Source organism: Oikopleura dioica, chromosome XSR (genome assembly GCF_907165135.1).
Source record: "Oikopleura dioica chromosome XSR, OKI2018_I68_1.0, whole genome shotgun sequence".
Taxonomy (NCBI): Eukaryota; Metazoa; Chordata; class Appendicularia; order Copelata; family Oikopleuridae; genus Oikopleura; species Oikopleura dioica.
The window spans coordinates 12,257,884-12,283,730 of record NC_137294.1 but is presented as its reverse complement, the minus strand read 5'-3'; the positions used below and the strand labels follow the sequence as shown (position 1 = coordinate 12,283,730).

General features: G+C 41.8%; 10 protein-coding genes across 10 annotated transcripts; 5 read left to right on the top strand and 5 right to left on the bottom strand.

Annotated features, from left to right (window-relative positions):
* Positions 1 to 196: 196 nt before the first annotated feature.
* Positions 197 to 2,117, bottom strand: LOC145709401 (uncharacterized). Its single transcript, XM_081787083.1, has 4 exons — positions 1,871 to 2,117; positions 1,563 to 1,830; positions 1,015 to 1,436; positions 197 to 763 (listed from the first exon to the last, which is right to left on the bottom strand). The coding sequence occupies exons 1-4, from the start codon at positions 2,115 to 2,117 to the stop codon at positions 285 to 287; spliced, it is 1,416 nt and encodes a 471-aa protein (XP_081643209.1). The 3' UTR covers positions 197 to 284.
* A 91-nt stretch (positions 2,118 to 2,208) lies between these two features.
* On the bottom strand, positions 2,209 to 5,506 carry LOC145708508 (ER degradation-enhancing alpha-mannosidase-like protein 1). Its single transcript, XM_081786187.1, has 7 exons — positions 4,994 to 5,506; positions 4,313 to 4,953; positions 3,678 to 3,917; positions 3,335 to 3,634; positions 2,811 to 2,997; positions 2,513 to 2,728; positions 2,209 to 2,470 (listed from the first exon to the last, which is right to left on the bottom strand). Exons 1-7 carry the CDS (start codon positions 5,090 to 5,092, stop codon positions 2,426 to 2,428), a joined length of 1,728 nt encoding a protein of 575 aa, XP_081642313.1. The 5' UTR covers positions 5,093 to 5,506; the 3' UTR covers positions 2,209 to 2,425.
* A 1,369-nt stretch (positions 5,507 to 6,875) lies between these two features.
* LOC145710588 (thiopurine S-methyltransferase-like) lies at positions 6,876 to 8,215 on the top strand. The gene is made up of 3 exons (XM_081788359.1): positions 6,876 to 7,448; positions 7,497 to 7,802; positions 7,898 to 8,215. Exons 1-3 carry the CDS (start codon positions 7,282 to 7,284, stop codon positions 8,067 to 8,069), a joined length of 645 nt encoding a protein of 214 aa, XP_081644485.1. The 5' UTR covers positions 6,876 to 7,281; the 3' UTR covers positions 8,070 to 8,215.
* An 18-nt stretch (positions 8,216 to 8,233) lies between these two features.
* On the top strand, positions 8,234 to 9,201 carry LOC145710587 (thiopurine S-methyltransferase-like). Its single transcript, XM_081788358.1, has 3 exons — positions 8,234 to 8,486; positions 8,538 to 8,843; positions 8,883 to 9,201. The coding sequence occupies exons 1-3, from the start codon at positions 8,260 to 8,262 to the stop codon at positions 9,046 to 9,048; spliced, it is 699 nt and encodes a 232-aa protein (XP_081644484.1). The 5' UTR covers positions 8,234 to 8,259; the 3' UTR covers positions 9,049 to 9,201.
* A 197-nt stretch (positions 9,202 to 9,398) lies between these two features.
* On the top strand, positions 9,399 to 11,304 carry LOC145709400 (uncharacterized). The gene is made up of 5 exons (XM_081787082.1): positions 9,399 to 9,479; positions 10,045 to 10,416; positions 10,713 to 10,781; positions 10,835 to 11,099; positions 11,158 to 11,304. Exons 1-5 carry the CDS (start codon positions 9,430 to 9,432, stop codon positions 11,302 to 11,304), a joined length of 903 nt encoding a protein of 300 aa, XP_081643208.1. The 5' UTR covers positions 9,399 to 9,429.
* A 133-nt stretch (positions 11,305 to 11,437) lies between these two features.
* Positions 11,438 to 12,439, bottom strand: LOC145708513 (uncharacterized). The gene is made up of 5 exons (XM_081786191.1): positions 12,147 to 12,439; positions 12,030 to 12,106; positions 11,869 to 11,982; positions 11,617 to 11,826; positions 11,438 to 11,569 (listed from the first exon to the last, which is right to left on the bottom strand). Exons 1-4 carry the CDS (start codon positions 12,427 to 12,429, stop codon positions 11,707 to 11,709), a joined length of 594 nt encoding a protein of 197 aa, XP_081642317.1. The 5' UTR covers positions 12,430 to 12,439; the 3' UTR covers positions 11,438 to 11,569; positions 11,617 to 11,706.
* An 829-nt stretch (positions 12,440 to 13,268) lies between these two features.
* Positions 13,269 to 14,749, top strand: LOC145708512 (ras-related protein Rab-10-like). Its single transcript, XM_081786190.1, has 4 exons — positions 13,269 to 13,527; positions 13,570 to 13,747; positions 14,197 to 14,452; positions 14,499 to 14,749. The coding sequence occupies exons 1-4, from the start codon at positions 13,458 to 13,460 to the stop codon at positions 14,613 to 14,615; spliced, it is 621 nt and encodes a 206-aa protein (XP_081642316.1). The 5' UTR covers positions 13,269 to 13,457; the 3' UTR covers positions 14,616 to 14,749.
* Positions 14,750 to 15,708: 959 nt separating this feature from the next.
* Positions 15,709 to 16,621, top strand: LOC145709399 (uncharacterized). The gene is made up of 3 exons (XM_081787081.1): positions 15,709 to 16,048; positions 16,094 to 16,161; positions 16,295 to 16,621. Exons 1-3 carry the CDS (start codon positions 15,970 to 15,972, stop codon positions 16,619 to 16,621), a joined length of 474 nt encoding a protein of 157 aa, XP_081643207.1. The 5' UTR covers positions 15,709 to 15,969.
* Positions 16,622 to 17,641: 1,020 nt separating this feature from the next.
* On the bottom strand, positions 17,642 to 19,079 carry LOC145708510 (band 7 protein AGAP004871-like). The gene is made up of 7 exons (XM_081786189.1): positions 18,978 to 19,079; positions 18,818 to 18,930; positions 18,471 to 18,561; positions 18,253 to 18,428; positions 18,059 to 18,208; positions 17,838 to 18,014; positions 17,642 to 17,779 (listed from the first exon to the last, which is right to left on the bottom strand). Exons 1-7 carry the CDS (start codon positions 19,066 to 19,068, stop codon positions 17,696 to 17,698), a joined length of 882 nt encoding a protein of 293 aa, XP_081642315.1. The 5' UTR covers positions 19,069 to 19,079; the 3' UTR covers positions 17,642 to 17,695.
* Positions 19,080 to 21,098: 2,019 nt separating this feature from the next.
* LOC145708554 (uncharacterized) lies at positions 21,099 to 22,814 on the bottom strand. Its single transcript, XM_081786238.1, has 6 exons — positions 22,782 to 22,814; positions 22,190 to 22,404; positions 22,002 to 22,092; positions 21,558 to 21,698; positions 21,291 to 21,508; positions 21,099 to 21,250 (listed from the first exon to the last, which is right to left on the bottom strand). The coding sequence occupies exons 1-6, from the start codon at positions 22,788 to 22,790 to the stop codon at positions 21,145 to 21,147; spliced, it is 780 nt and encodes a 259-aa protein (XP_081642364.1). The 5' UTR covers positions 22,791 to 22,814; the 3' UTR covers positions 21,099 to 21,144.
* Positions 22,815 to 25,847: the final 3,033 nt, after the last annotated feature.

The window sequence follows — 25,847 nt, the reverse complement described above, 5'->3', positions numbered from 1 at the left end:
TGAATAGACATGGATAGACATCTTCAGTTGTCAGCAGAACTCTTTAGACATCTGAAGATATCTACTTTTTCTGTAGACATCTTCAGACATCTTCAGACATCAACAGACATCCACAGACATTTGAAGAAGAAGGAAGATGGCTTTTGAGCTATTCTATCAGTATCATCGAGTATTAGTTAATTTTTTAGGTAAAATAATTTATTATCAATACATAAAACATACAGAACTATTACAGGTGCATTTAAATTATCATTATAGTATAAAACACAGGTTTCTTTTTGAATTCATGAAGCAGCTTCTCCGATAAGCGCTGAAACATCTAGGGCAGGGCCGACAAAATCGTAGAACTCGACGAAAGACAAATCTATTGGCGCCGTATTTCTAACCAAAAAACCGGTGTCGCCGGCGATGACGCTGCACTCGGAAAAGATGCTGTGCGCGACGTGTGCTTCGTAGTGCGGGCTGTAGTGGTTCGGGCTTTGTTTTTTCTCGAGGAGCTCGTCGACGCTCCAGATTTTGAGCTTGCTCTGCGGGACGTAGAACCAGTTGGCGACGTGAGCGACCAAGTATCTCCCGCTCAAGTAGGCCACGCGGAAGTCTTCCTCGGCTTTGTATTTCAAAAGCGTCGTTTTCGTCTTCTTCTGGAAATCGAAGAGATCGATGCTGACTACTCCCTTCTCGGTTCTGTGGAAGAGAACGCTTTCGTCTTCGTACATTTGCGGAGCGATCGAAATTGGACTCACGCGGAAGTAGTCATCGAAAGCTGAAAGAAGGGTAAGACATTTTGGGACATGAAACGACATTTCTAAGGTAAAAGAAATCTTAAGACATTAAAGCATGTCTAGAGAAAATATGATACATGCGCTGACATCTACCGAGATCTCATAGTGTCCACAGACATTTCTAGATATCAACAGATAGCTGAAGACATTTACAAACATTCTAAGACATCTAGAACTATCTGAGAGACATCTTCTGGCAACTTTGATCAACAGACATTTAAAAAATACTCACAGGATAGATCCAGCTGTTTCCATTCGCTTCCATCGTCGGAAAGCTCAAAAGCAGATGTTTTAACTCGGAGATTGTGGTTCATGTGACTCGTGTGCTCCAGAAAGCAGTACTTTCCAAAGACACAGTAGGAGAAGGGGACAGTATCGACGCGGACTTTCTCGTCGAAGAAAACTCGGCCGCCGCCATTTTTGCTGAAAACGAACGTTTGGTAGAGATCGTTGAGTTCTGTGGATTCGCGTTCGACGACCGACTCGATCATCGAGTGGTTGGGAAAGAGGTAGATGAGGTTTCCGTTGTAGCTCGCTACTGTACTATCATCGATAATCAGCCGCTTGCCAAAATGGTTTCGCAGGAAGAAATCGCAATCTGGAATTTTCTTGATTTCGCGATTCTCAATTGTGAAGATTTTAAAGTGAATCCGTCTTTTCGAAGGTTGTTTTTAGACAGCGGTAGTCTACAGAGTAGAAATTTGTAGACATTTGGACATTGGAGCTATTCTTAGACATCTGAAGACATCAACAAGCATCTGTTGTTTGAAACAACCTAGCCTAGATTCGTCGATAAGTTTCGCCGAGATAATAAATTCGAAAATCCTCATCGTAAAGTCGATATCCACGAATTCAGCCTCCTCGCATTGATGGACCTTTTCTAGCGTTCTTCTGTCCAAAAGACACAGTTTAAAATCGTCGCTGACTGCTACGAGCTCGGGATAGTCGGGACTTTGGTAAACTAGCTTCGGAAGTTCGTTTCGGTAGAAATGTCTTACTAGCAGATTTTTCAAAGAATACTGCAAGAAAAAGAAAGATGAAAAAACCGCTTCCTTTGGGCTTCTTCAATTTGATATAAGAGCAAATACTCTTGGCGACGACGTAGTCCGAGAGACACATCTGCTTGTGAGCGATTCGTTCGAACTCGTCCTTCATAATCAAAGGCAGCTCTTCTTTCTTCAGCAGTCGTTTCTGCCAAAGGGATGGCCAGGGGTAGTCGATGAAGTCCCATTCGTGTATCTCCGACATTGATTCAATCGTTTTGTCATCGAGGAAATTGAGGATCTTCTCCAGAATATGCGGCGTTTCAACAGCAAGTCTGCTAACTACGTCCATCTACCCTGAAAACAGGAATCAGGACCCTGACTCAGGTCTCAACACAGGAAAGGTAAGCGAACTCACTGACAGGTTGAAATTTGTATCGAAATTGATATATTCTAGTTGTGATTTTGAATAATTAAAATAGCAGAATTGCAGAACTGAATTTCAAGAACATAATTGCCGATTGGCTGAAAAAGGTGATATACAGTGTCGATAATTAAACTGTAGATTGGCGTACTTTGAGACTGTTGAGTAGACTGTACAGTAATTTACACATACAGGCAGTGCCAATGATTGAAACATGGAAAGAGAGCACCCCTGATTCAAAGGTGCCGTAGACCAATTGCCGCTTCGATTTGACGGATGTACTTAAATTGACAGTAATTTGCTGGCTTTGGTAAATTTTGTACCTTTGGCTGAAGAGGTAGAAGGTTTTGTTGCCTGGTGAACTGGTGGCAAACGCCTGGGCAAATCGTGTTTTCTGGAGTCCGAGTTAGATTCAAGCCGGGAGAAGTGCACTTTGAACCGACTTTTTCTTCCGATTTTAAAACGGGGAGGACGTGGCCTTCTGTCGAGAAAATCCACTTTTCGGATTTGTGGAGCGGATTTTCAGCGTCAAACAGGAGCTAAAAGGATTCTAGAGATGTGGAAATGGCACATGTGGGTTTATGGGTTTCGCATCCATTCGAACTATCAAAGTGAACTTACGTATAAATATTTGACGGTTTCTGCGAGAAAGAAGGATTCCATTCTGTCTTCCAGAGTTCTGTCCAGCACAGAATGCAGCGTCGCGAAGCCGCATTCAGTCTTCATGTTTCTCTCGATCGAATTGAGCAGCTCTTTTCCCACGTGGAGGTAAAACGGGCTCTTTGTCACTCGGTAGAGGTGATATGTGCTGAAAATGGGTAAGGTGAAATCAGCTGCTAAAATGGTCCTTTTTCGAGTTTATCGAATCATGGGTTGTTCAAAAACTCTTCCTGATTAGGAAAAAACCAAGGTAAAACCAACTAAAACCATCTAAAACTATTGAAAACCAGCTAATATCGTCTAAAACACTATCTAAAATCAATCTTTTCTTATCGAAAACGGTCTTAAACATCGACTAAACACAGAAAACCCACATAAACTCACCTCTAGAATCTAGAAGCACTAAAAAAACTTACATGTTCGATGTTCTTTTCAAACCCCTGTTCATTCAATCCATATTCATAAATCCAATTTTCATGTGTTACCTTTCAATAAGCTCAGGCCGCAGCGGATAGAAATGGACAATCGACGAAAGTTTATTCCAATCAAATCGTTCTGGAAAAGCGTCGAACATTCTCCAAATCGTAAAGTACAGAAAATGAAGGCAGACGGCTTCCTCGACATCGCCAGAAAGCGTCAGAAGTCCGGGAAGGAATGCGGAAAGCGAGTCGAGCCAGGTGTTGGCGATTTCGCCGGTGGAGTAATTCACGTTCGTGAAAAACGGAACAGTCCCGTCGCCGGAGAAGCATTTTGGGCGACCTTGGCGCGCGTACTTTCGATAGGATCTAAATTTTGACGCGTTAAATCGACTTTTCCTTAAAAAGTTACCTGATGAGCTCAGTGAAGCGTGAGAACTCGACTTCGTAGCCGAACATAATGTAGCTCTTGAGCAGATATTCGGGAAAAGAATCGAAACCAGCGCCGAAGCCGGAGAAATTATTCGTCGGCAGCAGAGTTCGGGAGTCAATTCCAGACGGCCACAGTCCTGTTGTTTCGTTTCGGACTCCCCAAATGACATCGACAGCGTTGCGGGCCAAGGATAGGTAAGTGTCGTTGCCAGTTAGTTTGCTGAAATGAACAATACTTATTTCTTGAAAAATTTAGAGACATCTTGACTAGATAGAATGTCTCTAGATGTCTTTAGATGGGAATGGATGTATAATAATGTCCGCAGATGTCTACAGATGGCTGTAAATATCTGGGGATGACTCTAGTATCATGAGACTTCGATTAACATCTGACAACACTTAAGAGTATCAATAGACATCTAAAGACATCAGCAGACATTCTAAGACATCCACATAAATATTCCGTACAGCCATATATAGACATCAATAGACATCTGTAGACATTCTTAGGCTTCTAACATCAACAGCCACCCAAACACCTTTAGATATCTCCAGACGTCTGGATAAATCTTCAGATATTCAGAGACATCTGTTGATTTTCACATAAAACAGTACCTGAGCAGTCCAAATTCGAGAATAAGACTAGTCGCTGAAGCGATGGTGGTATCAGTTCTGTTGGAAGTGTGGGCAGGTCCGCCGTTGAGTTTAATCCTCGGCAAGGGGACGCCGCTGCTCGTTTCGAAAGAAGGAATGATCCGGTCGGCCAGGTCGACTGCTTTGCCGAGGAGACCGCCGTTGTATTCCGGATGCAGGTCTGGAATCATTTGCTCCGGGTCGACGATCAACGAGTGGCTGGACAACAAGGCGCCCAACACGCGAATTGTCACTTCAAAGACGTTCACCGAGTAGGGCTGGTTGAAATCGACGGACTCGACGACGAAATCGACCGCGCTTCGGAAAGACTCTTTGTCGCCCAGCAGCGCGAGCGTGTCCATCGAATCGATCAGCGTCAACGAGTAGTTGCCGAGCACGTCGTTGATGTTGATGTTTTCGGGCTTTTGGAGGTCCGGGCCGCGGCCCGCGCAGCCGATCGGGTCCAGTTCGTCGAGTGGGAAGGCGTGGGACATGTAGTTTTCGTAGCCGTGGTAGAACATCGCCCGCGCCTTTTCTTTGTAGAGAGAAAGTTCTTCTGAAGAAAAGGAAATCCATTTGTCGAACTCGCCATCGTCTTGGAAAGTTTCCCAGAACGGCGCTAGCTGGAACAAATTACAGTTAGGCTGAGAAACAGTTGTTCACCTTGGACTTGGCGGATAACGAGTCAAACCGGGAAAGCTGGGAAATCTTGGAATATGCAAAATCCACCAGCACCCCATGGAAGAGGAAAAATAAAAGCATTAAACCTTCCAAAAGGCCTTCACAAAAAAAATCAGAAAAAAAATATCAAAATTTTAATTTTTCCACAATTGTCATCGACGATTCTTTTTTTCTCTTGAATTTAGGGCCGTTCCTTGGGTAACATAAGCACGGATATTTCTTGAGAGCTGAGCCGAGTAGCTGCTCTCCATGAGAATTTAAGGCCACCATTTCTCTCGGTCAGCTTCTCCGCGCCAATCAAAGAGCGCGCCACAGCCAGACGAAGCGTTCTCCAGATTATCCTCTTTCGTTCCTCGCTTCTAGAGACGGCAGGAAGAATGAAGAGCAGCGTGGTGGAAGAAGAGCGAGCGGCGATCGAGGCGCTCATTGGCAAGTTCAAGAGCGCGGAGATTATTCAGCTTCTTTGGAAAGGAAATTGCTCGAAACTGAATTTATTGAATAGAAATTAAAATTATTAATTAGAAATTAATCAAAGAGAGAAGTTCTTATTCTTTATTTTTGAATGAATTTTAGTATAAGTGATTTTTATGTGGTTTTATAGGGTTTTTTTTACAAAAAAAACCATCAAAAAGACGCGCGAATCTCCGTAAACCCATTAAAACCCCCATAAACCAATCAAAAGGTCACATCGAAAATCAATAAACATTGGTTTTCGATTGGTTTATGTGGGGTTTCGATGGGTTTACGATGGTTTTTGATAGCATTGCGTGGTTTAAATGAATAACCGCGGAAAACCCATTGAAACCTCTTGCAAACAGAGAGATTTTAGAAGGGTTTCCGCAGTTATCCCGATCAAAACCGCCATCCAATTAATGAATTTCTCGAGCAACCAAGATCAGGATTCGGCGCAATCTACCGGGTCCAAAAAGAAGATGGCAGCACAGTGATTTTGAAGCATTTCAATTTCGCGCACGAAACTGAGCCCGAAGATGATCCAATGCCGAACGAGACGCGTTTCTTGTCATTCAAGCGTGAAATAAGTTTTTACGAAGAACTGGCCAACTTGTCCCTATCTGCCAAAGTGCCGCGGTACATCGCCAGCAAAGATATCAAGAGCGGAAAAGTGATGGCGATGGAAGATTTGGATCCGATCGGATTTCCAGCAAGGTTCAAAAATCGCTGCAATCTTTCGTTTGAGCGAGTTATTCCGATGGTAAAATGGCTGGCGAATTTTCACGCTGATTTCTGGCGCTGCGAAAAAGCAGAAAAATTAATGTGGAAAGAAGCAACCTATTGGAACATTGAAAAGCGAAGAGACGAGTTTGAACGATGCAAGGAGAAGGAATTGGATCTGATCAAGTTGGGAGAAAAAATTGATCGGATCATTCACGAGGCGAAGCACAAAACTCTGATCCATGGGGACGGGAAAGTGGAGAATTTCTGCTTTTCTGAAGATGGAATGGATGTTGCTGGCATTGATTTTCAGTGGAGTGGCATGGGAAAGGGTTGAAAAGGAGACTATCAGAACTTGAAAGAACTAGACTAGGTCTGTTAGAACTTTGCTTTGTAAAGTTAGAATCTGGGCTCAGCAACCTGAGTAGAAAACCTGAGTCAGGCCCTGGAAGAGCTAAAATGAAAAGCCGCGTAGCGGCTTTTTTAAAAGCAAAGCCGCAAAGCGGCTTCGCAAATAAACCATATAAATTTTCTATAAGCTCCTGGCGAACACGCTTTGCGGCTTCCCTTTTAAAAAAGCCGCTACGCGGCTTTCCATTTTGGCTCTTCCAGAGCCTGACTCAGATTTTCTACTCAGGTTGCCGAGCCCAAGTTAGAATAAGGAGTCTTTCAATGATCCTCCTTGTTTTCACTCTTTTGAAAAAGGCGTCGGAACAACTGATTTGTACTACTTACTGACGTCCTGTTACGAAGAATTTTCGCGCTACGACGAAATAGTGGACGAGTACTTCAAATTCTTCCGAAAAGCGATGGAAGGAAAGCCAGAAGTGGACGAGATCGAGCGAGAGTGGCGCTGGCTCTGGCCATTTATCGTCGCTGATTTCGAACGATTCCTGATTACTTGGAATCCGACGCATTGGAAAAGAAATGAATATTCTGCGCAACAGTCGAAAATTGCTGTGGAAATGATACGAAATTCCTCGAATAATCTTAGTTGAAAAATATTAATATTAAAATTGCTAGAATTTTAAATTACTAAAAGACGACATTACTGTAATGAAGCCAAAACTCTTAGACTGGTCAAAAACTAAAGAGAAATGTCGGGCGTGGACATGAAACTAGACGACTGGAATCAACGATGGGTCGACAAGCGAACCGGTTGGCATAAAAGCGAAGTTAATCCAACACTGGAGAAGTATTTTCCAACTGATGCAAAGCCCGACACTTTCTTCCCGCTTTGTGGAAAGACTTTGGACATGATTTGGTAAGACTTAAAACAGCGAAAAGGATGAAAAAAGAAATTTTTTTCTAGGGTAGCTGAAAAAGGATGCAAAGTCCGCGGGGCTGAATTTTCGCAGCTCGCGATCGACCAATTTTTCGAAGAAAACAGCATTGAAAACAAGGAAGAAAACGGCTTCCGCCAGTCAACTTCGAAAAGCCTCGATATTGGATTGAAACAGGGCGATTTCTTCGAGTTCCCGGAGGGTGAAAAGTTTGCATTAATTTTCGACCGTGGGAGCATGGTCGCTGTCAACCCTTCAGACCGCGAAAAATATGCTGAGAAAATCAAGAAGTTGCTTCGCAGCGATGGGAAAGTGCTGCTCTCGGCGATTTCCAGGTCGGGTTTTTAAGTTTTATCGCTGGTTAGATTCATTCTCATTCTGGGAAGCGATATAAAGAGTGCCGAAATCGAAGTCTTCATTTCAAATTCAGAGACGAGGAGCACTTGAAAAACGGGCCGCCATTTCATCTGACCCTGGAAGATGTCAAAAACGCGTATGAGAAGATAGGAATGAAAGTGAACCTTCTCGGCACTTATGAAGACCGCTCCAGTCTTGAGCGACTTGGGCTCATTACCATCAATGAAATTGAGATTACTTTTTAGAGGACTGTTAATTTTCTGCCTTCACTTCTCGATTATCAAAAATTCAGATTTTTCTTTTTGAGTTTTATTCTGACTTTTCTTCAAGGGTTTTTTTAATGAGGCCCTTATTTTAAATCACCAAAAAATGATACATCTTCCTTCTAGTACTTCGTTCGGGATATGAATCTTCACCCCCTTAAATTAAGAGTCAATGTTAAGAAGTCTGGGGCGACTTAATCGCTGTCGAATGAGTGGTAAATCGGGACTGAGCGTTGAAGACTGGTCAAATGCCTGGGAAAACGACGTTACTCCTTGGCACGTGTCCACAGTCAACTCTGTCTTCGAAAAATACTTGAAGAGCAAATACTTGCACGCTGAAGAGAGCAAGAAACTCAGCTGCTTCTTTCCCCTCTGCGGCAAATCCATCGATATGCTTTGGTAAAAAAAAAAACTCTTCCTTGATTTCAAATTTCCAAATTTAACCTTCAGGGCGGCGAAGCAAGGCTGCCTGGTCCGCGGCTCCGAATTCTCTCAAAAAGCGATCGACGAATTTTTCTTCGAAAACGCGATCGAAACCTCGCACTTCGGCGGCTTCACCAACTCCGAAGAAGACTCGCTCAACATCAGCTTGCGGCCGGGGGACTTCTATCTTTACCCAGAAGACGAGAAGTTTGAGTTCATTTTCGACCGTGGGAGTATGGTCGCGATTGACCCAAACGATCGGGAGAAATATGCGGAGAAGATTTTTAATCTACTTCAAGATGGCGGGATTGTTCTCTTGGAAGCGATTCTTAGGTAACGTTTTTCTTTTATATTTTTTAAAGAAAATTTCAGGGATGAGTCGGAGATCGCCAACGGGCCGCCATTTCACTTGACCTTGGAGCAAGTTAAATCGGCTTACGATCAATTCGGGCTCAAAGTCACTGAACTAGAAACGCGCCACGCAACCCAAGCTGGACACGGTCAATTCACGCTGCTCTACCTTCAAATCTCCAAATAGCTCCTTCTATATATTTTCCAATCTGTCTTCTAGCGCTTTAATTTCGCTCCACGACGTACTTTTTCTAATCCGCTGTATTAACACTTTTTCCGGATCGGATTAAAACTACACCCTTTTCTTTATTTTCCTTGTTGATTTCAATAAAAAAAATCATTGTGACGCTGCGTATCTCAGCTAAGCATTTCGGCAGTATTTTTATTGCGGCGAGAAAAAAAAGGAACCGCGCTTCTCGGACGAAACGAAACGGGAAATGTGTAAATGGGCAGATTATCCTTTCAAGATTTTGTATGGATCCCCTTCGGGCAGATTATGCGAAGCTTTATGTTTTCCTCGGATATCATCAGCGCCAGGCACGAATAAGCCAGTCAGTAGCGGATTATTATGGCAGAGAAAGAACCACCTGTTCCTCCTTCCAGAAAGTCCATTTGCAGGTAAAGCAGGCGACAAACCAAGGACCTCTTGACTCTCAGTGAAAAATTCTAGTGCATAAGAGGATACACATAAGATCAGTTAGAGTCTACTTTCAAATGAGCATTGACTTTTTTAAGAAAATTCATAGGAATAATTAAGGGTATCATAGATACCTGGGCTCGGCAACCTGTGTAGAAAACCTGATTCAGGGTCTGAAAGATCTTTAATGAAAAGCCGCGTAGCGGCTTTTTTAAAAACGAAGCCGCGAAGCGGCTCCACCAACTTATCATTTCAATAAGTTGCAAAATTCTGGCGAAGCGTTTTTAAAATAGCCGCTACGCGGCTTTTCATTAAAGATCTTTCAGACCCTGACTCAGATTTTCTACACAGGTTGCCGAGCCCAGATAGATACCAAGTTTGACAAAATAAAAAACCTCAATAAAGTAACTTTACTACAAAAAAAAACTAAAAGTTCAATGATTTACTCAAGAGAACTTGAGCTTTTCAAGCTTGCTGAGCTTCTTCTTTATTTTGTAATTGAAACGTCGACAGTTGATGATTGAAATTTTGACTGATGGAATTAAGAGAGTACGAACTCAAGCCAGAAAAGCCAGAGCGTCCGAAACGGCCGCCGCTTCCTTCCAGAGCGGCAAGTTTCAACATTCCAAAGTCATGCGGCATCCAGTCGAGTTTGCCTTACAAGTCGCTGGCGCTGAACGATATTCCCAGCGCGGTGCTGAACGAAGCAGTTCAACCAGGAATGAACGCCGCTTCCACGCCGCGTTCTAGCGTCGAGAGCAATTCCAGCACGATTTCTTCGGAACACAGCAATAACGAGGCAGGCGTCAGCGAACAACTGCGCAGATTCCAGTCAGTTTTCAAGGTTCAAATGGGCCATCTTTCGAATGCCGTTGAAAATGGCAAAAGAAATACAGAAAAGGAAATTCTTCTTTTGAGGTAATCAAGGTTTTTAAAATTTTAATAAGGCAGTGAATATTAGTAAATAAGATTTTTGTGCAAACTTATGTCTCCACTTAATAAAACACCCTTATTTTGGGGTGGCTCTGGAACCGACAAAAGAATTTCGACAAATTTTGCGTGGAAATTTTCAACCAATCAGAAGCCTGGATTCGGCAAACTGGCCAATCAGCAGCTGAGTAGTCGCCGACAAAAAATTTGTCGAAGTTTTTTTGTCGGTTCCAGACACCACCCCTATTTTTTCCAAGCTTTAGGGACTAAAGCCTTTTTTTTAGGAGTAAACTTGAAGAAGCCCAACTGAACGAGAAACGAACACAAACTCTGCTCAGCGCTGCTCTCAGAAGGTTCGTTTTCTGCTTCCAACTCTTTTTTCGAAATAATATTTTCATTCATTCAGAGAGGCGGGCTTGGAAAAAGAAGTAGCGAAGCTAGAGGATCAGATTGACCAGCAAAACTCGCTGCTCGATGTTTCCAGGGACGCGACGGATGAAAACTTGAACCTTCGACTTCAGCTGGACGAGCTCAAGCTGGAAAATACGAGATTGACGGCGTTTGAAAAGCTTGGAAACTGCTCGATATGCGTCGAGGAAAGGATAAAACATTCTATAGTGGGGGATCCTAAAATGCCCCCTCGAAGAGAATCCCCAAATAGGTGTAACTTCGTAATTGCCCATTTTCATTGTTGATTCAACTTGATTCATTTCTTTATCCTTCAAAAAGAGCTTCGACGATTCCGAAAAGAAGATGAGCTGCCTGAGCGTTTGCGGGCACATGCTTTGCTCTTCCTGCGCTTCCAAAGGCGACACTTGCCCCCACTGTCGGATCGAATTCACTGCTACTGATGTTTTGCACCTTTTCCCTTCTTAGCTCAACAACCCTCTTCTTTCATCTTCTATTTCGCAGAAATTTAATAAAAGTTGTCTTTTATGTTTGCAAAAAAAATCATTTTCAAGTTATGATTTTGGGAATGAGTCATTCCGAATGACATCAAAAGATAGTAAAAAGACTTTTTATATTTTAAAATATTACAAAAAAAAAGCAAGGCAATGTTTGTGTGATTCTTTTGTTCAGTTCGGGTGTTGCAGTTAGGGTCTTCTTGTTTTTCAATCATCGTATCCTTCAAATCTCGTGCCTTGAAATTATTCATTTCATTATTCATTCAAATATTTCTTCTACTACCTTTTGCTTGAGCAGGACGAGAATGATCCGGAACAAGAGTGTTTCTTCGCAACGTATCCAAGTTTCCACTACTTTTGTCTTGAAAATAGATCATGAAACGCCACATGATTCTAGAGCCCCTACTTTTTTCTTGAAACATGCACAAGCGCAGCAAGCAGCCCAGCAGTCGGCGCAGCAGAGTCTCAGCAAGCAAAGAATGATTATCAAAATCTAAAAAGAAACATTCGGTGGCGCTATTGGCCCTTTTCTTACGATGATGATGATCAGGACGATTATAAGCCAGATCCACCAGCAATCGAAATAGCTGTTTTCGTAGCACTTTCCTCCGCTAGAATCACGTGGCGTCGTGGTGACGGAAGGTCGATTCTTAATTATTTTCATAAATGAGAAGCTTCTCTTTTAATTCCAGTTACAGTGACGGTAAATCCACCGCAGCCTTCACATGTTCCCTTTACTTCAGCGCTGACGCCACATTTGTCGCCGCAAAGGACTATAAATGAAGTTATTGCCGAGCGTAGGGCTTTTCAAACCTTGTCGATCTCCGCATTTCGGATCCATCATAACATTCATCGGATTTCCATAAGCGTCGAAGCAGCCGCGCTGTCGAATGACGACGCAATCCGCATCGCAGGTATCCTGACTTTTGCACTTGTCCGCGGAGCAAGTCGAAGCATCCCAGCTTCCCCACTGCCCCCACTGGAAGCAGTTTGTTTCGTCCAAGCCGTTCGAGCAGTCGCGCTGGCCATTGCAGATCTGTTGCTGGTCGATGCATTGCGTGTTGGGGTTGTTTGCGTCGCAGCTGAATTGGTTCATGCCGCAGACTACACTGATCGCGGGTTAGCTCATTTTCTTCTATTTGCTTAGTTCTAGGGCTAGATTTGGTAACGAAGAAAACCTGAGTCAGGGTCTGACTCAGAATTCAAAAAATGATTGGAATAAAGAACTGAAATGAAAAGCCGCGCAGCGGCTTTTTAAAACCAAGCCGCGAAGCGGCTTCGCTAATATTACCATTGAAATCTATCGCCAGAATTTTCGATAGATTGGAATGATAATTTCGCGAAGCCGCTATGCTGCTTCGTTTTTAAAAAGCCCCTACGCGGCTTTTCATTAAAGCTCTTCAGACCCTGACTCAGGTTTTCCGAGCTCAGCTGTTGGGTGCACATCGAAAACATTTCGAGCAATTTCGGAAAAAGAAATCATAATTAACCCTTCTGCATTGGACTTCGTCAATTCCATCGAAGCAATCTTTCACTCCGTCACAAGTGTTCTGAGTATTGGCACAATTGAACTGCGCCTCGGAAGCAGTCCAGAAAGCTGCAAAAGCGCCGCTCTCATTTCCAATAAGTCGAAATTCGCGAATTAAAGTCTCTTTCTCTGCTCGCTGCTTCAAGAATTTATCCAAGTGAGACACAATATCAGCCGCGTCCACGAGCCTCTATCAACTGGAGTCCTCAGCCGTAACGCTTCCCATGGCCACTACTGAAGCATTTTACGGATGCCAGTCTGATGATTCTAATAGATCATTCATCATCACGAGTCCAGCCAGTTTCAAATTTTCCTTAAATTTTAAACTTCAACTTTTATAAAGAAAAATTTATCAGAAAACCCAAATTTCGCTTCGAGAGAAGAATTAGGGGGGTCACTTCGTTAAAAGGAGAAAATCAAATTCGCTATTAGGGGTCTATCCCCTTAAATTAAGGGGTCCTTAAATAAAACTTTTGGTGATCTTTTGGCAATTGGTCGATTCAATTATTCCATTTATCTCAAATAATTCATGATCGTTAAAAAAATGATGCCCAAAAACGCGACAATTTCAAAAAACGCTCGTCAAAAACACAAAAATGGACTTTAGAGATTCTGAACAACACGATTTGAGCTTGAAAATTTTGCTTATCGGCGACTCTGGAGCGGGTTTTTCGAAGCTTTTTGCTGTTTTTTTAATTTTGATTTCAGGGAAGACATCTTTGCTGCTGCGCTCTTCGAATAACAAATTTGAGTCTTCCATGATTGCGACGATCGGAATCGACTTTAAAATAAAAACAGTGGTGATTGACGGGAAGAGAATAAAGCTTCAGGTGTGGGATACGGCTGGGGCAGAGCGATTCAGGACAATGACGCAGTCTTATTACAGGTTTTTCTTTTCAATAAGGGACGCTAAAGTCTAGACTCTAGACATCACTCGCGCAGAGAGGTTTTTCGGAGTTAGCAAACTGACACCCTTATTTTATGATAACATTCTACGCCTGGGCTCGGCAACCTGAGTAGAAAACCTGAGTCAGGTTCTGGAAGTCTCGTAGCGGCTTTTTTAAATCGAAGCCCCGAAGCGGCTTCGCAATTAAACCATTTAAATTTTCTCTTTATTCCTGGCGAAGCCGATTTGCGGCTTCGTTTGAAAAAGCCGCCATGCGGCTCTTCATTTAAGCTCTTCCAAAGCCTGACTCAGGTTTTCTACTCAGGTTGCCGAGCCCAGGCGTAGAATGTTATCATAAAATAAGGGTGTCGCTGGATTAACTCTAAGAGAAAACTAATAGTAGGTGCGAGAAAAACTGAGTAAGTTTAACAATGATTTCATATTTTTAGAGGTTCGAATGGAATAATGTTAGTTTTCGACATGACGAGCGAAAAGAGCTTCGAAAACGTTTCCTACTGGCTGGAAAGTATCCAAACGCACGCGCCGGAAGACATCACTGCCGCCCTCGTCGCGGCCAAATGCGACTGTGAGGACCGAAGAGCGGTTTCAAAGCTGCGAGCACAGCGCTTCGCAGATCAAAACAGAATCAAGTATTTTGAAACTTCTGCGCAGGAAGGAATCAACGTCGAAAGCACTTTTCTCGAGGTAAAAATTACTTAAGCTAACTTCTTTCTTGAATCTCAATTTTTAGCTTGCGAAAGATATTCTGAAAAAGGACACGCTGGAATTGGAAAAGTCAGAAGGCGAAAACGTAGTCCTGGATCTTCAACGACCTGTTGTCCCGCCGAGGACACGAAGATGTTGCTAGACTCCAGCTGCTAGATATTTTTACCAATTTTATCTTTTCAAAAATATATTTGTTTTCGACCTTCTTTTTCGTATTTGCTGCCTTTTTTGATTCTTTCCTATAAAAATTATTAATCAGAAGCTCTGAGCTACTGGACCTGTTGAAGCTAATTTGAATTGATCTTCTGTAATAAATCACGACAAAGCTTTTACAGGCGAGAAGATGCAGAGAGAAAATCAGGAGCCATTGTTCCTCGCAAAAAAGTGTTTCAAACCAAAAATGCGGTCAATACTGTCTTTCGAAGCGCATTAATTCGGAAAAGTAAAAACGGCTTTTGCCAATTTTAAATTGAAATCAAAAACGATGGACGAAAACGAGTTTTATATCGACCAGGCGATAGAGAATTACTTGGTCGAGACGAACATTTCCGGGCGGATCCCAGGTAGAAGATCCCAGCTTTAATTGATGTTTGCTGATGATTGAAATTACAGTCATTCACAATGATAACACGATGCAAACGCAGGACAAAGTGCGAATGGCAATCTTCATTCTTTTACCGGTAAAGTTCACTGAAAGAGGGCGCTATTTTCGAATTAAAAAGAGACACCCTTAAATCATCGTCTTTCCTATCTCATTTTCTCTTTCAACTGAGTGGAGTCCACTCAGTGGACTTTCGATCTAGAAAAGTTGCAATTAGAATTGGTACTGATCAATTTTTCTATAATGTAGCTAGAATTGGTCTGGTACCAAACTTTATTCTCGGTTAGGGATTAGGGTTAAGGGCTGAGAGTACCTACTAGGGGGTCCCCTGGGTTAGGCTTTAGGGGAATAAGGCCCATAACTGCCATAATTCTAGCCAAATTATAGAATAATTTGTCCGTTACCAATTCTAATTGCATAAATCCTCGATCTCTTGTAGACTTTCCTTCTCATATTTGTTGCCTAAATTTGGAGTTCCTTAGCGTCCATCTTCGGTAAATAAAATAAACACAATTACTAGCTCGAGTGGTTTTGTCTCCCTCTATTGGTCATTTTCATATTGGGTATAAAACCTGTTGGTCGTCGCGAAAAGGGCAGGTTTTAAATTTATTTTCCGAGAATAAAATGCTTCATAATGTAATTTTCGATTTAAACGCTCAATTGTATTGCAAATTTTTCCGAAAAAACTGAAACTTGATTTGACTCTGACTCTAATTTGAATTGATTTTTGTAATAAATCTCAACAAAGCTTTTGCTCACGGGAAACCTCTTGTGTCAGAGAAAGTGATTTTTGTGAACTTTAAAGCCGCAATGCGGTCAATTCTGTCGTTTGAAGCGCATTTATACGGAATTTGAAAGTGAAAAAGTTTCATTTTCAAAAGATAAAAATCGAAAAATGAACGAAAATGAGATTTACATTGATCAGGCAATAGAGAATTATTTGACGGAGACGAACATTTCTGGCTTGATTCCAGGTAGAGGGAGTTTAAATTCACGATTCTTTTTTATTGCAATTACAGTCATTCACAATGATAACTCGATGCAAACGCAGGACAAAGTGCGGATGGCGATCTTCATTCTTTTACCGGTAAAATTGAAAGAAACGGACTAACAGGAGGAAATATTGTCGAACCGAATTTTAGTACTGAATTTTCTTACGGAGTAAAGAAAGTGACTCCCCTATTTTTTCTTACCGATTTTGATTCTCAACGTTTTTCTAGGGGTTTGTGCTGCTGATGTCGCTGGCATACTTGGTCTTCGACTTCAGCGGCTACTTCAAATATCTGTTCCGCTTCTATTGCCCCCACTGCTGCCCGAATTCGAAATCGAGCGCTCAAGAATACTACGAGGAATTCGTCGAAGATCCCGTTTCTCGCCGGCGCATTCATAGGACATTTTTTCAATCAACAAAATATTTTTTCTTTTTCCAGAAACATTTAAAAATCAAAAGAGACATCACTCCGCAGATTCCGTCTACGATGTCAACATGTTTAATTTTCTTGAAACTGTCAAATACAAATACAGCAATGTCTAAATTTCAACAATAATTTAAGCCCCGAGCGTCTATGTTATCACTTCAAGAATTCGCTGGTTTCAGAAACCTGAGTCAGGGTTAAACTCTTCAATAATTGAATTTATTTCGACCAGATTGATCTTGTCAACGAATCAGTAGCTCTTGCGATCATTTTTATTCCTTCTTCGTCAACGTTACTAAAATCACGCGTTATTTTACGATCTCCTTTCATTTCGAGGAGCGACGGGTCGAGCTGGAATACGCGCCTACCTCCGAGAATAATCGCTATCGCTACTAGCGTCAGAATCGCGTAAACAGAAGCGCACAAGACCACTGCTCTGGGGATCTTTCGGATGTCCGGCGGAGTCGCGTTTGGATGCACTCCTCTTTTTCAAACGGCTTTGAATTGAAACTGAAAACGTCTCTACGAAAATTTTTAAACCGTTTTTGCCCATTTCTCGCTCGATTGAGAGTCGCTTCCAAGTCGATGCTCATTTGCGAGCGGCGCCGTAGCTCTTCTTCGTCCAGTTCTACTTGTTGATTTTGCATTTTTCGAGTTCTCTAATTCTCTAGCTGGAAAAAAATAAAGTGACTTTTCGGTTGAAAAGAGCCTGACGTTTTAAAGAGCGCTCGAATGCTACCGAAGGAGATTTCCAAAAACAGAAACGAGCTGTTTTTTCTTGCTCTCCTGGGTTCGGCAACCAGTGAAGAAAACCTGAGTCAGGTTCTGAAGAGTTTCGATGAAAAGCCACGTAGGGGCTTTTTTTAAACGAAGCCGCAGTTTTAGATTTAAGTTCTTCAGAACCTGACTCAGGTTTTCTACACAGGTTGCCAATCCTTATATCTCCCGGAAATGATAAAATCTGAGCAGATTGGGATAATCATCATTGTCCAGCTTTCATCATTTTCGGTACTGTTAGGTCAAAGGAACTAGCTGTCAAAGCTGCTTGTAAATTATAAAAAAGCAATTATATCTATTTTTTTTTATCAAAAAAGTGCTCTGAAATTTTTGCTTAACTGATGCATTTTTCCATAAAACTAATTGCATCGTGGCTTGATATTTTTTTATTACAGCTTGGAATTAGTGAGAAAGTGAGCAAGGCGAGGGTTAACGGGAATGAATGGTTAACTGGATGATCTTGGCCTTTGCCTCCCGAGTCGCTTCAGCATCTGCGGCCATCGCACGTTGCATCTGAATATAATTTTGAAAAGAGCCTATTACAAATGTTGCTTTTGGAAAGTCCTCTTACTTGTGCCGGAAGAACAACATCTTTGAGCTCGACGCGTTCAACGCAAATTCCCCATGGATCTGTAGCACTGGTAAGAGCTTGCTGGATTTCGTCGCTGATTGACTCTCCCTCAGAAAGAACTTCTGTCAATGTTCGAGTGCGCAAGGTGTTTAGGAGAGTTACTTGTGCCAGAAGTCTCTGACAATTTTGATTATCATTTTTTCCAAGTTTGAGGAACTTACAGTAGAATGATCAGAATTCTCCACTTCGCAGACGGACCTGGTTGGCTCAACTTTTCGGTAATAAACGACCGCATCGACACGGATAGTGACTGAATCCTTGGTCAGAATCTCTTGGCTTGGGATTTCAAAGCAAACTGTTCTTCCGTCGATCTAAAATACAGTCAATTGATAACCTGTTCTTTTCTAAATCGTACCTTGATTAAAGTGTCGGTGAAGAAGTTGATCCAGATAATGCCTGGTCCAACTGCTTTACGCTGTTTGAGTTGACCCAAGCGGAAAATGACTGCTCGTTCGTACTCTTGCACGATTTTGAAGCAGCTCCAAATGAAAATTGGAAAGCCAACGATGATAACAACTTGTGTTATGAAAACTTAAAAGAGTTAGTAAGCCGTAGAACAAACTCTCTATCTACCGAGGAAGCGAGCGAAAAGTCCTTTTTCTAGATTTTCCTCTTCATCTTCTGGATTCTTCTCTATTGCTACTATCTCGTCGATCTGAAGGTCCTGAAAAGAATGAATGAATGAGATTTTGTTATTTTGTTGCTGTTCAAGTGCGTGTGTATTTTAAGCCGATTCGATGACTTCCAAAACGCTTACGAAAATGCAATGGAAGTGCTAGCTAGCAATGATAGCGTTGTTGTCAAAGGAGATGAGCTTGTCAAGATCATCTTCGACCAGGTCGACAACTTCCTTCAGGACATTAAAGTAAGTAATAATGAACAATGATCTCCCAAATCGATCCTCTCAAATTTTCCCTTACCTTTTTAAATCCCTGACTTTGACCACTGGAGGGCTCTGGGAGTGTGCCCGAAGACAGATCGCTCCAGCGGCTGTCTCCAGTTTGATCCATCATCGAATCGTCAGTATTCGGTTCTGAAGAAGAATGAGATCATAAATGGCTAAACAAGGTCTGTACTTACGGTCGAAGAGTCCACCCGGACCACGTCTGTTGAGGCGGTCGATCCGCACTTGCTTGACCGTTCGCCGCTTCTTTTTCTTCTCTTTTTCCATCCCGATTTCAGTTATCTAAATAAGAACAAATTAATTAAAATTAATAGAAAATAATGTCTGATTAAAAAGTTTTTCAGCCTGGCTTTGAGAGCAGTGTATGAGCAACAGAAACAAAGAGCCTGACTCAGGTTTTCTACTCAGGTAGCCGAGCCTAGTTTCAAGCAAGTACCAAGCTTTGATAAGAAATAGCAAGATAAAGATTTAAATTTTCTCCGAAGAGATGAAATAAGGGCGTTGCTGGATTAACTCTAGGAGAAAACTAATAGGCGCGAGCATAACTGAGTAAGATTAACAATGATTTCATATTTTTAGAGGTTCGAATGGAATAATGTTAGTTTTCGACATGACGAGCGAAAAGAGTTGAAAGAGCTTCGAAAACGTTTCCTACTGGCTGGAAAGTATCCAAACGCACGCGCCGGAAGACATCACTGCCGCCCTAGTCGCGGCCAAATGCGACTGTGAGGACCGAAGAGCGGTTTCAAAGCTGAGAGCTCAGCGCTTCGCAGATCAAAACAGAATCAAGTATTTTGAAACTTCGGCGCAGGAAGGAATCAACGTCGAGAGCACCTTTCTCCAGGTAAAAATTACTAAAGCGAACTTCTTCGAAAAATATAAAAATTGTGAATATAATATAAATAAATGGAACAGTAGAACAGCTTCAAACTTCTCTACGGAATAAATTTCAAGGCTCCTCGATTGCAACTGCGCTCGAATTTGTTATCTTTGGCTTTTGGCTTGATTTTGTTTCGCGCGGGGGCGGCTGCGGCAGCCGTCGGCGTAAATGATGGAAGTATGAAACAGATCGAAGATTTTGCTCATTTCTACCTGAACATGTCCCGGCCTGGCCATGACATGCTCAGGAAATCGAAAATCGTCGTAAGTTTTTCCGGTAATTTGTTTTCCTGCGCATCTTTCCATAATTCGCGCTCCTCGGGTCCTTCAAAGACACCGCTCTCGCCAAGCTTCACGTAAATTTTCGCGTCTTCCAATTTCTCGAGAAAATATTCCTTTTACCAAAGGTCGAATGCCTTCCAAGTATCAACAGCATCTGCGGTCGCTTTTGCTCAACATACGAGTGCTTGAACTCTCCGTAGGGACCTCGGGAGAACTTGACACTTTCCATCGTGGGGCCGTCAAAATTATAGAGATTTTTAAGAATCTCTTGTTCGTGTATTCCCTTGAAGTTCAAGTTCCCATCTGTTTTCCGAAATGTCTTGCAGATTCTGTTGATTTCCGTAACAAGTGCTTCGAAACTTTTCATCGAGACTTTTTCAGGTTGAACAGGAGCTACTGGTAAAGCCATCAGGCACTTTCGGTTCTCAAGCTTCTTCTCAAAAACATATATTCCCGACTCATCAATTGCTTTGTATGGGGAGAACTTTGGGTTGCCTATTTCATCGATAATCACGGAAGGCTCATCAGCGTATACGAGGCCAAGGTCAGAGTAAAACGCGTCTGTCTTTCACAAGCCGAGAATACAGCCTTGGAGACGCTCTTTTTCGATTTGTGATGTTTTGAGAAGAGCTGCTGCCGATTGGAAGAACGAAATAACGGACGGACTCAATCTCATTCTAAGCAAAATTTCATTGAGTTTTGCCGATCACACCTTTTTTGAATATTGAGCAAGAAAACGTCGAAGAAATTACGACTGTTACAGTCTACTACAGTAGTCCTTCTCCATCAAGCTTTCCTTCTTTGACAAGTTGCATGTAATCTACTAATTTCTGCGAGTCTAATCCTTGCGAAATGTGAATGGCGTCCAGTGGTACTCGATTGTACTGGCTCAAGCCTATTACTTGCTCCCTTCTTATCACTTTTTCGGCAGAAAATCTTAGAATTTTCAGGACTTTTTATATCGTTCAACTGGTCTCAACGAGCTCCACACAAATAATCAAGAAGTTTTTTGACGATTTCCGGGCCCGCAAATTTTTTTTTGAAATTATCAAAATCAATTTTCGTTAATTGTTTTCCCTCTCTTTCATATGATCTGCTGGTTCAAATCAGCAATATATAATCAAGATCCATTATCAATGTTCATTAGTTTATTTGAATGTTGCAAGTTTAGAAACAAAACAATTAGATCTTCACTGTTGTATCCGGCGAAAAAGCATCGTTTGTTTCCACATAAGCGGCCGAAGAAGCTGTTGAAGCTTGGCTTTTTTCTTTTCGTTGGAAAATACCGCTAAGAATTCGGTTAATTGATGCCTATTTTTGTTGCCTACGTGATGAGATAAGTTCCGTAAGTGCAAACGCCGACGACGAAGTAGGACATGACAATGTTCGAGAGTCGGAACTGGTCGGGGTCGGCCATGAATCCAGTGTAGACGAACTTCATCATCATTCCCAAAACGATCGTCACGCTCAAGAACAAAAAGAGCGCCTGGCCAATGAGCCGGTGAATCGGCAGCCAGCCCTTCTTGATGGCGCTCATTACAGTTCCCTTAAAAAACGTATTTTGCCAATGTTGCAAAATGTCGATCAATATTTACCTTGAACGGGATACAGATGGCGAAGAGAACGAGTCCCGAAATCCACTGGAAAAGGTACAGGGCAAGAGTGAGCAAGCCCATGTAAGTATGCGCGGAGTTGAAATGGTCGTAGCCATTGATCTCGATCGTGTCGTATTCAATCTTTCATCAGAGCTCGAAAATCGAATCTTTTATTTTTTTCGATAAGCTACAGTAGTCGTTGTTGATGGCGAATATTTCCGTCAGTACTGAAAATGTCACGAATGTCACGAATGTCACGATTTTGCTGAAAATGTCACGAAAATGAAACGAGTTTTCATAGCATTCGTGACATTTTCAGCAAAATCGTGACATTCGTGACAGTCGTAAAATTCGTGACATTCGCGACATTTTTAGCACTGTCGAATATTTCCATCAAGCTATTTTTTTGCACTTTTTTTTAATAAATTTCGATCTAAAACCTTCATAAAATCCAGCGATAGCTCCGCCCAAGCCGATTGTATTGAAGACAGCGTGAAAAATCTTGGCAATCGAGCGGTCAACAAACGTAAAAAGCCTAGAGTAAATGTTAGAGGTCGTCATTGCCCGCGCGTCTGGTCAGCGATGATCGGATAAACTCGAATTTAGGGGTCAGTGTTGTTAATTTCAAAAACCTGAATGAAGCCGCTCCGATGGCAAAGGGAAGGAAAAAGGCAAAAAGCATAAATAAAACGTGAAAGTTGCCATATTCACTCGAGCCAGGATTGTCGAAGCCGCCTTCAATTCCGCCCGCCCAGTCTTCCATGTATTCCCACATAAGTGCGACGCCACATGTCGTCAGGACGAGACCGAATGTCCCGAATAGAATGTTTCCGAAGCAGAATTCTGCCTAGTAAAGTTCCTTTAACAAAAATCAAGAATCTACTAACATTTTAAAACCTGGCATTATTATAGTGACACCCTTATCTGAGCTCGGCAACGTGAGTAGAAAACCTGAGTCAGGCTCTGAAAGAGCTAAAATGAAAAGCCGCGTAGCGGCTTTTTTAAAAACGGAGCCGCAAAGCGGCTTCAGCAGGAGTTTAAAGAAAATTAATATGGTTTATCTTTGCGGCTTCGTTCTTAAAATAGCCGCTACGCGGTTTTTCATTTAAGCTTTTCCAGAGCCTGACTCAGGTTTTTTATCAGGTTGTCGAGCTCGTTAAATTTATATTTTAGGAATTCTTTATCGAGTTTGATTTATTGAGATTTGGTAAAGAAGCTATGTACCTTTGTCATTTCTCTCGTGTGCACAAGTTTAAGACTCTGTTCTCGAGCAAAGGACTCTCATCATGTTTGCGCATGTAGCGAAAAGTGACATTCTGTTTGCACACGAACTTCGTCGGTATTGATATTAAGACCAGCCTGGCTTTGATAGCAGTGTATGAGCAACAGAAACAAAGGCAGAAAAACTGTACTTCTTGACACCGGATTGGAGCGCGCATTAGAAATCGATTCTGATCAGAACATTTAAGGATCGTTAAGGACGCAACGGTCTTTTATCGTCTCTTCCTGGAGCCAGACAAATGATAGATTCATCTTTGAAGTAACACTAAGGTCACTGCGCTTACTTCTGAATACTGATCCGGAAAAGCATCCGAAGGAGGTGAATGTTGGAATATGCCGTAGCCTACGGCCCGTAGGGTTATCATTTTTCTTAGAAGTGGGGGGTAGTAAAGCCTTACCGGTTAGGTTACTGTTTGGGAAGAAAAGAATATTTGAGATACGAATAAATTCAGCTCGCTGATACAGGCGATTGCCTTCCAAAGCCGGAGTTTTCGGAATTCAAGCGTGAACAATAAAATTAAGACCTCCGGATCAAGATGCCATAGATTACAGTGGTTTTCCGAGTTAAGAGGACCCGAAATAAGAGGACTTTTCATCTGCCCCTGTCATCCAAAAAGTCCTCTTATTTCGGAAAACCACTGCACTGTAAATAATGGTAGTATAATAATATCCTCGAAATTTTGCGTCAAATCCCTCTTTAGCCTTTTCTTCTCCAGAATAAATTATTCTCCCTAACCCTAACTTAGCCGATTCCGAATCAAAGTGAATTCTAGGCTCGCCCTTTCCAATAAATATCCCGAAAAATGTTTTAAAAAACGCAAGAACTGAATCGAGCAATTCTTATTTCGAAATTGATTGAAGCAATTTTTGATGTGCATTTTCGATTTCATCAAAAACTCGAAATAAAAAGCACTTACTCCTTCTCTTTGCCAATTTTTCTTTATTCAATGAAAATACTTCCCGAAAACGTATTTTTCTTTCGTCAAACTTTCGAAAAATAGGCACTTTTTTGAAGCTTTTTAGAGCTTTCCGGACTTGAGAAAGAACCCAGGCTTGAGTTATTCGAGCAGGAGTTGAAAAAAAAGGAGGGGAAATGCGGTAGTCTTCCATGTTTTCACGATCAGCTCGTGGGAAGATTCCGAGTTCGTTTCATAAGGATTTCATAAGCCCGCGCCTTGGCGCCGAATAGATGGCGGACTTCGCATTTTTAAAAGAAGTCGCAAACAAACAAATTCCCAGACGTTCCATAATCTTTGCTGCTCTTTACTAGCCTACTGAGTCCTACTTGCGCCTACTGGGTTATTCTTTTCTGTCGCGGGAGTCACGGGAGTTCTTCTCAGTTCAATTAAAGGTAACGATAAACACTGAGTGCACTGAGTTGTTACCTGGGCTCGGAAACCTGAGTCAGGGTTCTAAAAAAGTAAAATGAAAAGCCGCGTAGCTAGTTAAAATAATTCATTGAGTTAGTAACTTTGGCGAAGCGGCTTCGCGGCTTCGTTTTTAAAAAAAGCCGCTACGCGGTTTTTCATTTTACTCTTTTAGAACCCCGACTCAGGTTTTCTACTCAGGTTACCGAGCTCATGTTGTTACAGTACAGAAAACTCGATCAGCTCAATCTCTTCTTACTTTCAAAAACCTGTCCAGAAAACCTGAGTCAGGGTCCTGACTTATGTTGTCTACACAGGTTGACTAGCCAAGATCTGGAATTTCAAGAAACATAGAATAAGGGTATAGGCCCTTATGTTTATTTAGAGGGAAATTTTATGTGTTCATTAATTGCTAAATCAGAAAAATGGAGCAAGAGACAAGGGGGGCTAATCGCGTTTTCCATCGATCTCAATTATATTTGCCCTGCTGATTAGATCATCCATCACAAGTTACGTAACTCCCCAAGTTCACGCTCAACGAAAAAGCGCATGTGATCCAGAATATCCTCGTTTGAAAAACTCCTCAATTTGAATAACTTCCATCCCAAATTTTCAGTTTTCAAAAAACAGGAAAATTTTTAATGAAATTTTTATTAAAAAATAAAATATTCTAAAACTCAGAAATAAGGTTTCCTTTCAGTCTTTTCAATAATAAGGGTGTCAACGTGCTAAATTCGGAAGTTCAAAAACTGTATTACTCAAGTGACGTTGGTTTTATGCTTGGCGAGTTGAGCAAATTAAATTATAAACTGAGCTTTTCAACGAGAAGAATTGTATGTTGGAAGTGTTTTATTTTGGAATAAATTCTAAATTCAAAGCTCAAAACTCAAAATTCATTATTTTTATTTTTCTATTTATCTTAATAAAGCGGCCTTAGAGTCGAATTAACAACAGTTTTTGGCGAGTCCCTGATGGTATTTTAGAGGTTGATTTTTAGATTTAAGGGTGTCAACGCTTCAAAAAGAGCTTTTCTTAAAAACGACTAATAGCAAATGAAATAACGAGTGTGCGAACCGGGTTCGAAAAACCGGCAAAAGCACGTTGACACCCTTAATCGAGTCGACGATTCTAGCGTTTTTCCTCAAGGCCGTGACTTTTCGATTCCGAGATTTTGGCGATTTGCGCGTCTGGCAGACAGTGGAACTAAAGAGCCACTCGTGTTGCGACAATCGCCACCCGAGTCTCTCCCACCCAATCTCTCTCAACTTGCCTCTTCAATTTTCATTCTTTCATTCATTTTTTCTGCGAAAAAGAGAGAGAAAAACGAAGAAACGTCCCCCTTTTTAGCCATCCCTATCGAAAAAAGAAAGAAGCGGGCCTCTTCCCCGCCTCTGGGAGAAAGAAACGTGCGTGAAAGCGGAATTACTACGGTGAGAATACAAACGATCGAAACTCATCATCAGCAGCGACTCATGCTACATTCCCCGCTAATTACTACTATCTTAGGAATTATCATTTCATCGCGTTTAAAATTGGGAAAATGATATTTTTAGATATAGAATTTGATAGAAAAAATGATATTCTCGATTTATTACGCTTGTAAATTTGATTATTGATTAAATAATAAGTATGATTATAGTTT

Excerpts from the sequence above, each read along its gene's own strand:
- LOC145709401 (XM_081787083.1), bottom strand. The coding sequence starts at position 2,117 with ATGGACGTAGTTAGCAGACTTGCTGTTGAAACGCCGCATATTCTGGAG. Across the intron at positions 1,831-1,870 it reads GGACTACGTCGTCGCCAAGA|CGGTTTTTTCATCTTTCTTT; the intron begins GTATTTGCTCTT and ends GCCCAAAGGAAG. Across the intron at positions 764-1,014 it reads GAAACAGCTGGATCTATCCT|CTTTCGATGACTACTTCCGC; the intron begins GTGAGTATTTTT and ends CCCTTCTTTCAG.
- LOC145708508 (XM_081786187.1), bottom strand. The coding sequence starts at position 5,092 with ATGCTTTTATTTTTCCTCTTCCATGGGGTGCTGGTGGATTTTGCATAT. Across the intron at positions 2,729-2,810 it reads AAACCGTCAAATATTTATAC|CTCCTGTTTGACGCTGAAAA; the intron begins GTAAGTTCACTT and ends GAATCCTTTTAG. Across the intron at positions 2,471-2,512 it reads TTCTACCTCTTCAGCCAAAG|TACATCCGTCAAATCGAAGC; the intron begins GTACAAAATTTA and ends TGTCAATTTAAG.
- LOC145709399 (XM_081787081.1), top strand. The coding sequence starts at position 15,970 with ATGAACGAAAATGAGATTTACATTGATCAGGCAATAGAGAATTATTTG. Across the intron at positions 16,049-16,093 it reads CATTTCTGGCTTGATTCCAG|TCATTCACAATGATAACTCG; the intron begins GTAGAGGGAGTT and ends TTGCAATTACAG. Across the intron at positions 16,162-16,294 it reads CGATCTTCATTCTTTTACCG|GGGTTTGTGCTGCTGATGTC; the intron begins GTAAAATTGAAA and ends ACGTTTTTCTAG.
- LOC145710587 (XM_081788358.1), top strand. The coding sequence starts at position 8,260 with ATGTTAAGAAGTCTGGGGCGACTTAATCGCTGTCGAATGAGTGGTAAA. Across the intron at positions 8,487-8,537 it reads AAATCCATCGATATGCTTTG|GGCGGCGAAGCAAGGCTGCC; the intron begins GTAAAAAAAAAA and ends TTTAACCTTCAG. Across the intron at positions 8,844-8,882 it reads CTCTTGGAAGCGATTCTTAG|GGATGAGTCGGAGATCGCCA; the intron begins GTAACGTTTTTC and ends AGAAAATTTCAG.
- LOC145708512 (XM_081786190.1), top strand. The coding sequence starts at position 13,458 with ATGGACTTTAGAGATTCTGAACAACACGATTTGAGCTTGAAAATTTTG. Across the intron at positions 13,528-13,569 it reads TATCGGCGACTCTGGAGCGG|GGAAGACATCTTTGCTGCTG; the intron begins GTTTTTCGAAGC and ends TTTTGATTTCAG. Across the intron at positions 14,453-14,498 it reads TCGAAAGCACTTTTCTCGAG|CTTGCGAAAGATATTCTGAA; the intron begins GTAAAAATTACT and ends CTCAATTTTTAG.
- LOC145708513 (XM_081786191.1), bottom strand. The coding sequence starts at position 12,429 with ATGAACCAATTCAGCTGCGACGCAAACAACCCCAACACGCAATGCATC. Across the intron at positions 12,107-12,146 it reads GAAATGCGGAGATCGACAAG|TCCTTTGCGGCGACAAATGT; the intron begins GTTTGAAAAGCC and ends CTTCATTTATAG. Across the intron at positions 11,827-11,868 it reads TCGTCCTGATCATCATCATC|ATTTTGATAATCATTCTTTG; the intron begins GTAAGAAAAGGG and ends GTTTCTTTTTAG.
- LOC145709400 (XM_081787082.1), top strand. The coding sequence starts at position 9,430 with ATGGCAGAGAAAGAACCACCTGTTCCTCCTTCCAGAAAGTCCATTTGC. Across the intron at positions 9,480-10,044 it reads TCCAGAAAGTCCATTTGCAG|AGAGTACGAACTCAAGCCAG; the intron begins GTAAAGCAGGCG and ends GATGGAATTAAG. Across the intron at positions 10,417-10,712 it reads AAGGAAATTCTTCTTTTGAG|GAGTAAACTTGAAGAAGCCC; the intron begins GTAATCAAGGTT and ends CCTTTTTTTTAG.
- LOC145710588 (XM_081788359.1), top strand. The coding sequence starts at position 7,282 with ATGTCGGGCGTGGACATGAAACTAGACGACTGGAATCAACGATGGGTC. Across the intron at positions 7,449-7,496 it reads AAGACTTTGGACATGATTTG|GGTAGCTGAAAAAGGATGCA; the intron begins GTAAGACTTAAA and ends ATTTTTTTCTAG. Across the intron at positions 7,803-7,897 it reads CTGCTCTCGGCGATTTCCAG|AGACGAGGAGCACTTGAAAA; the intron begins GTCGGGTTTTTA and ends TTTCAAATTCAG.
- LOC145708510 (XM_081786189.1), bottom strand. The coding sequence starts at position 19,068 with ATGGAAAAAGAGAAGAAAAAGAAGCGGCGAACGGTCAAGCAAGTGCGG. Across the intron at positions 18,562-18,817 it reads AAAGTCAGGGATTTAAAAAG|GACCTTCAGATCGACGAGAT; the intron begins GTAAGGGAAAAT and ends CATTCTTTTCAG. Across the intron at positions 17,780-17,837 it reads ATGTTGTTCTTCCGGCACAA|ATGCAACGTGCGATGGCCGC; the intron begins GTAAGAGGACTT and ends AATTATATTCAG.
- LOC145708554 (XM_081786238.1), bottom strand. Across the intron at positions 22,093-22,189 it reads ATCGGAGCGGCTTCATTCAG|GCTTTTTACGTTTGTTGACC; the intron begins GTTTTTGAAATT and ends CATTTACTCTAG. Across the intron at positions 21,699-22,001 it reads GAGCTATCGCTGGATTTTAT|ATTGAATACGACACGATCGA; the intron begins GAAGGTTTTAGA and ends CTCTGATGAAAG.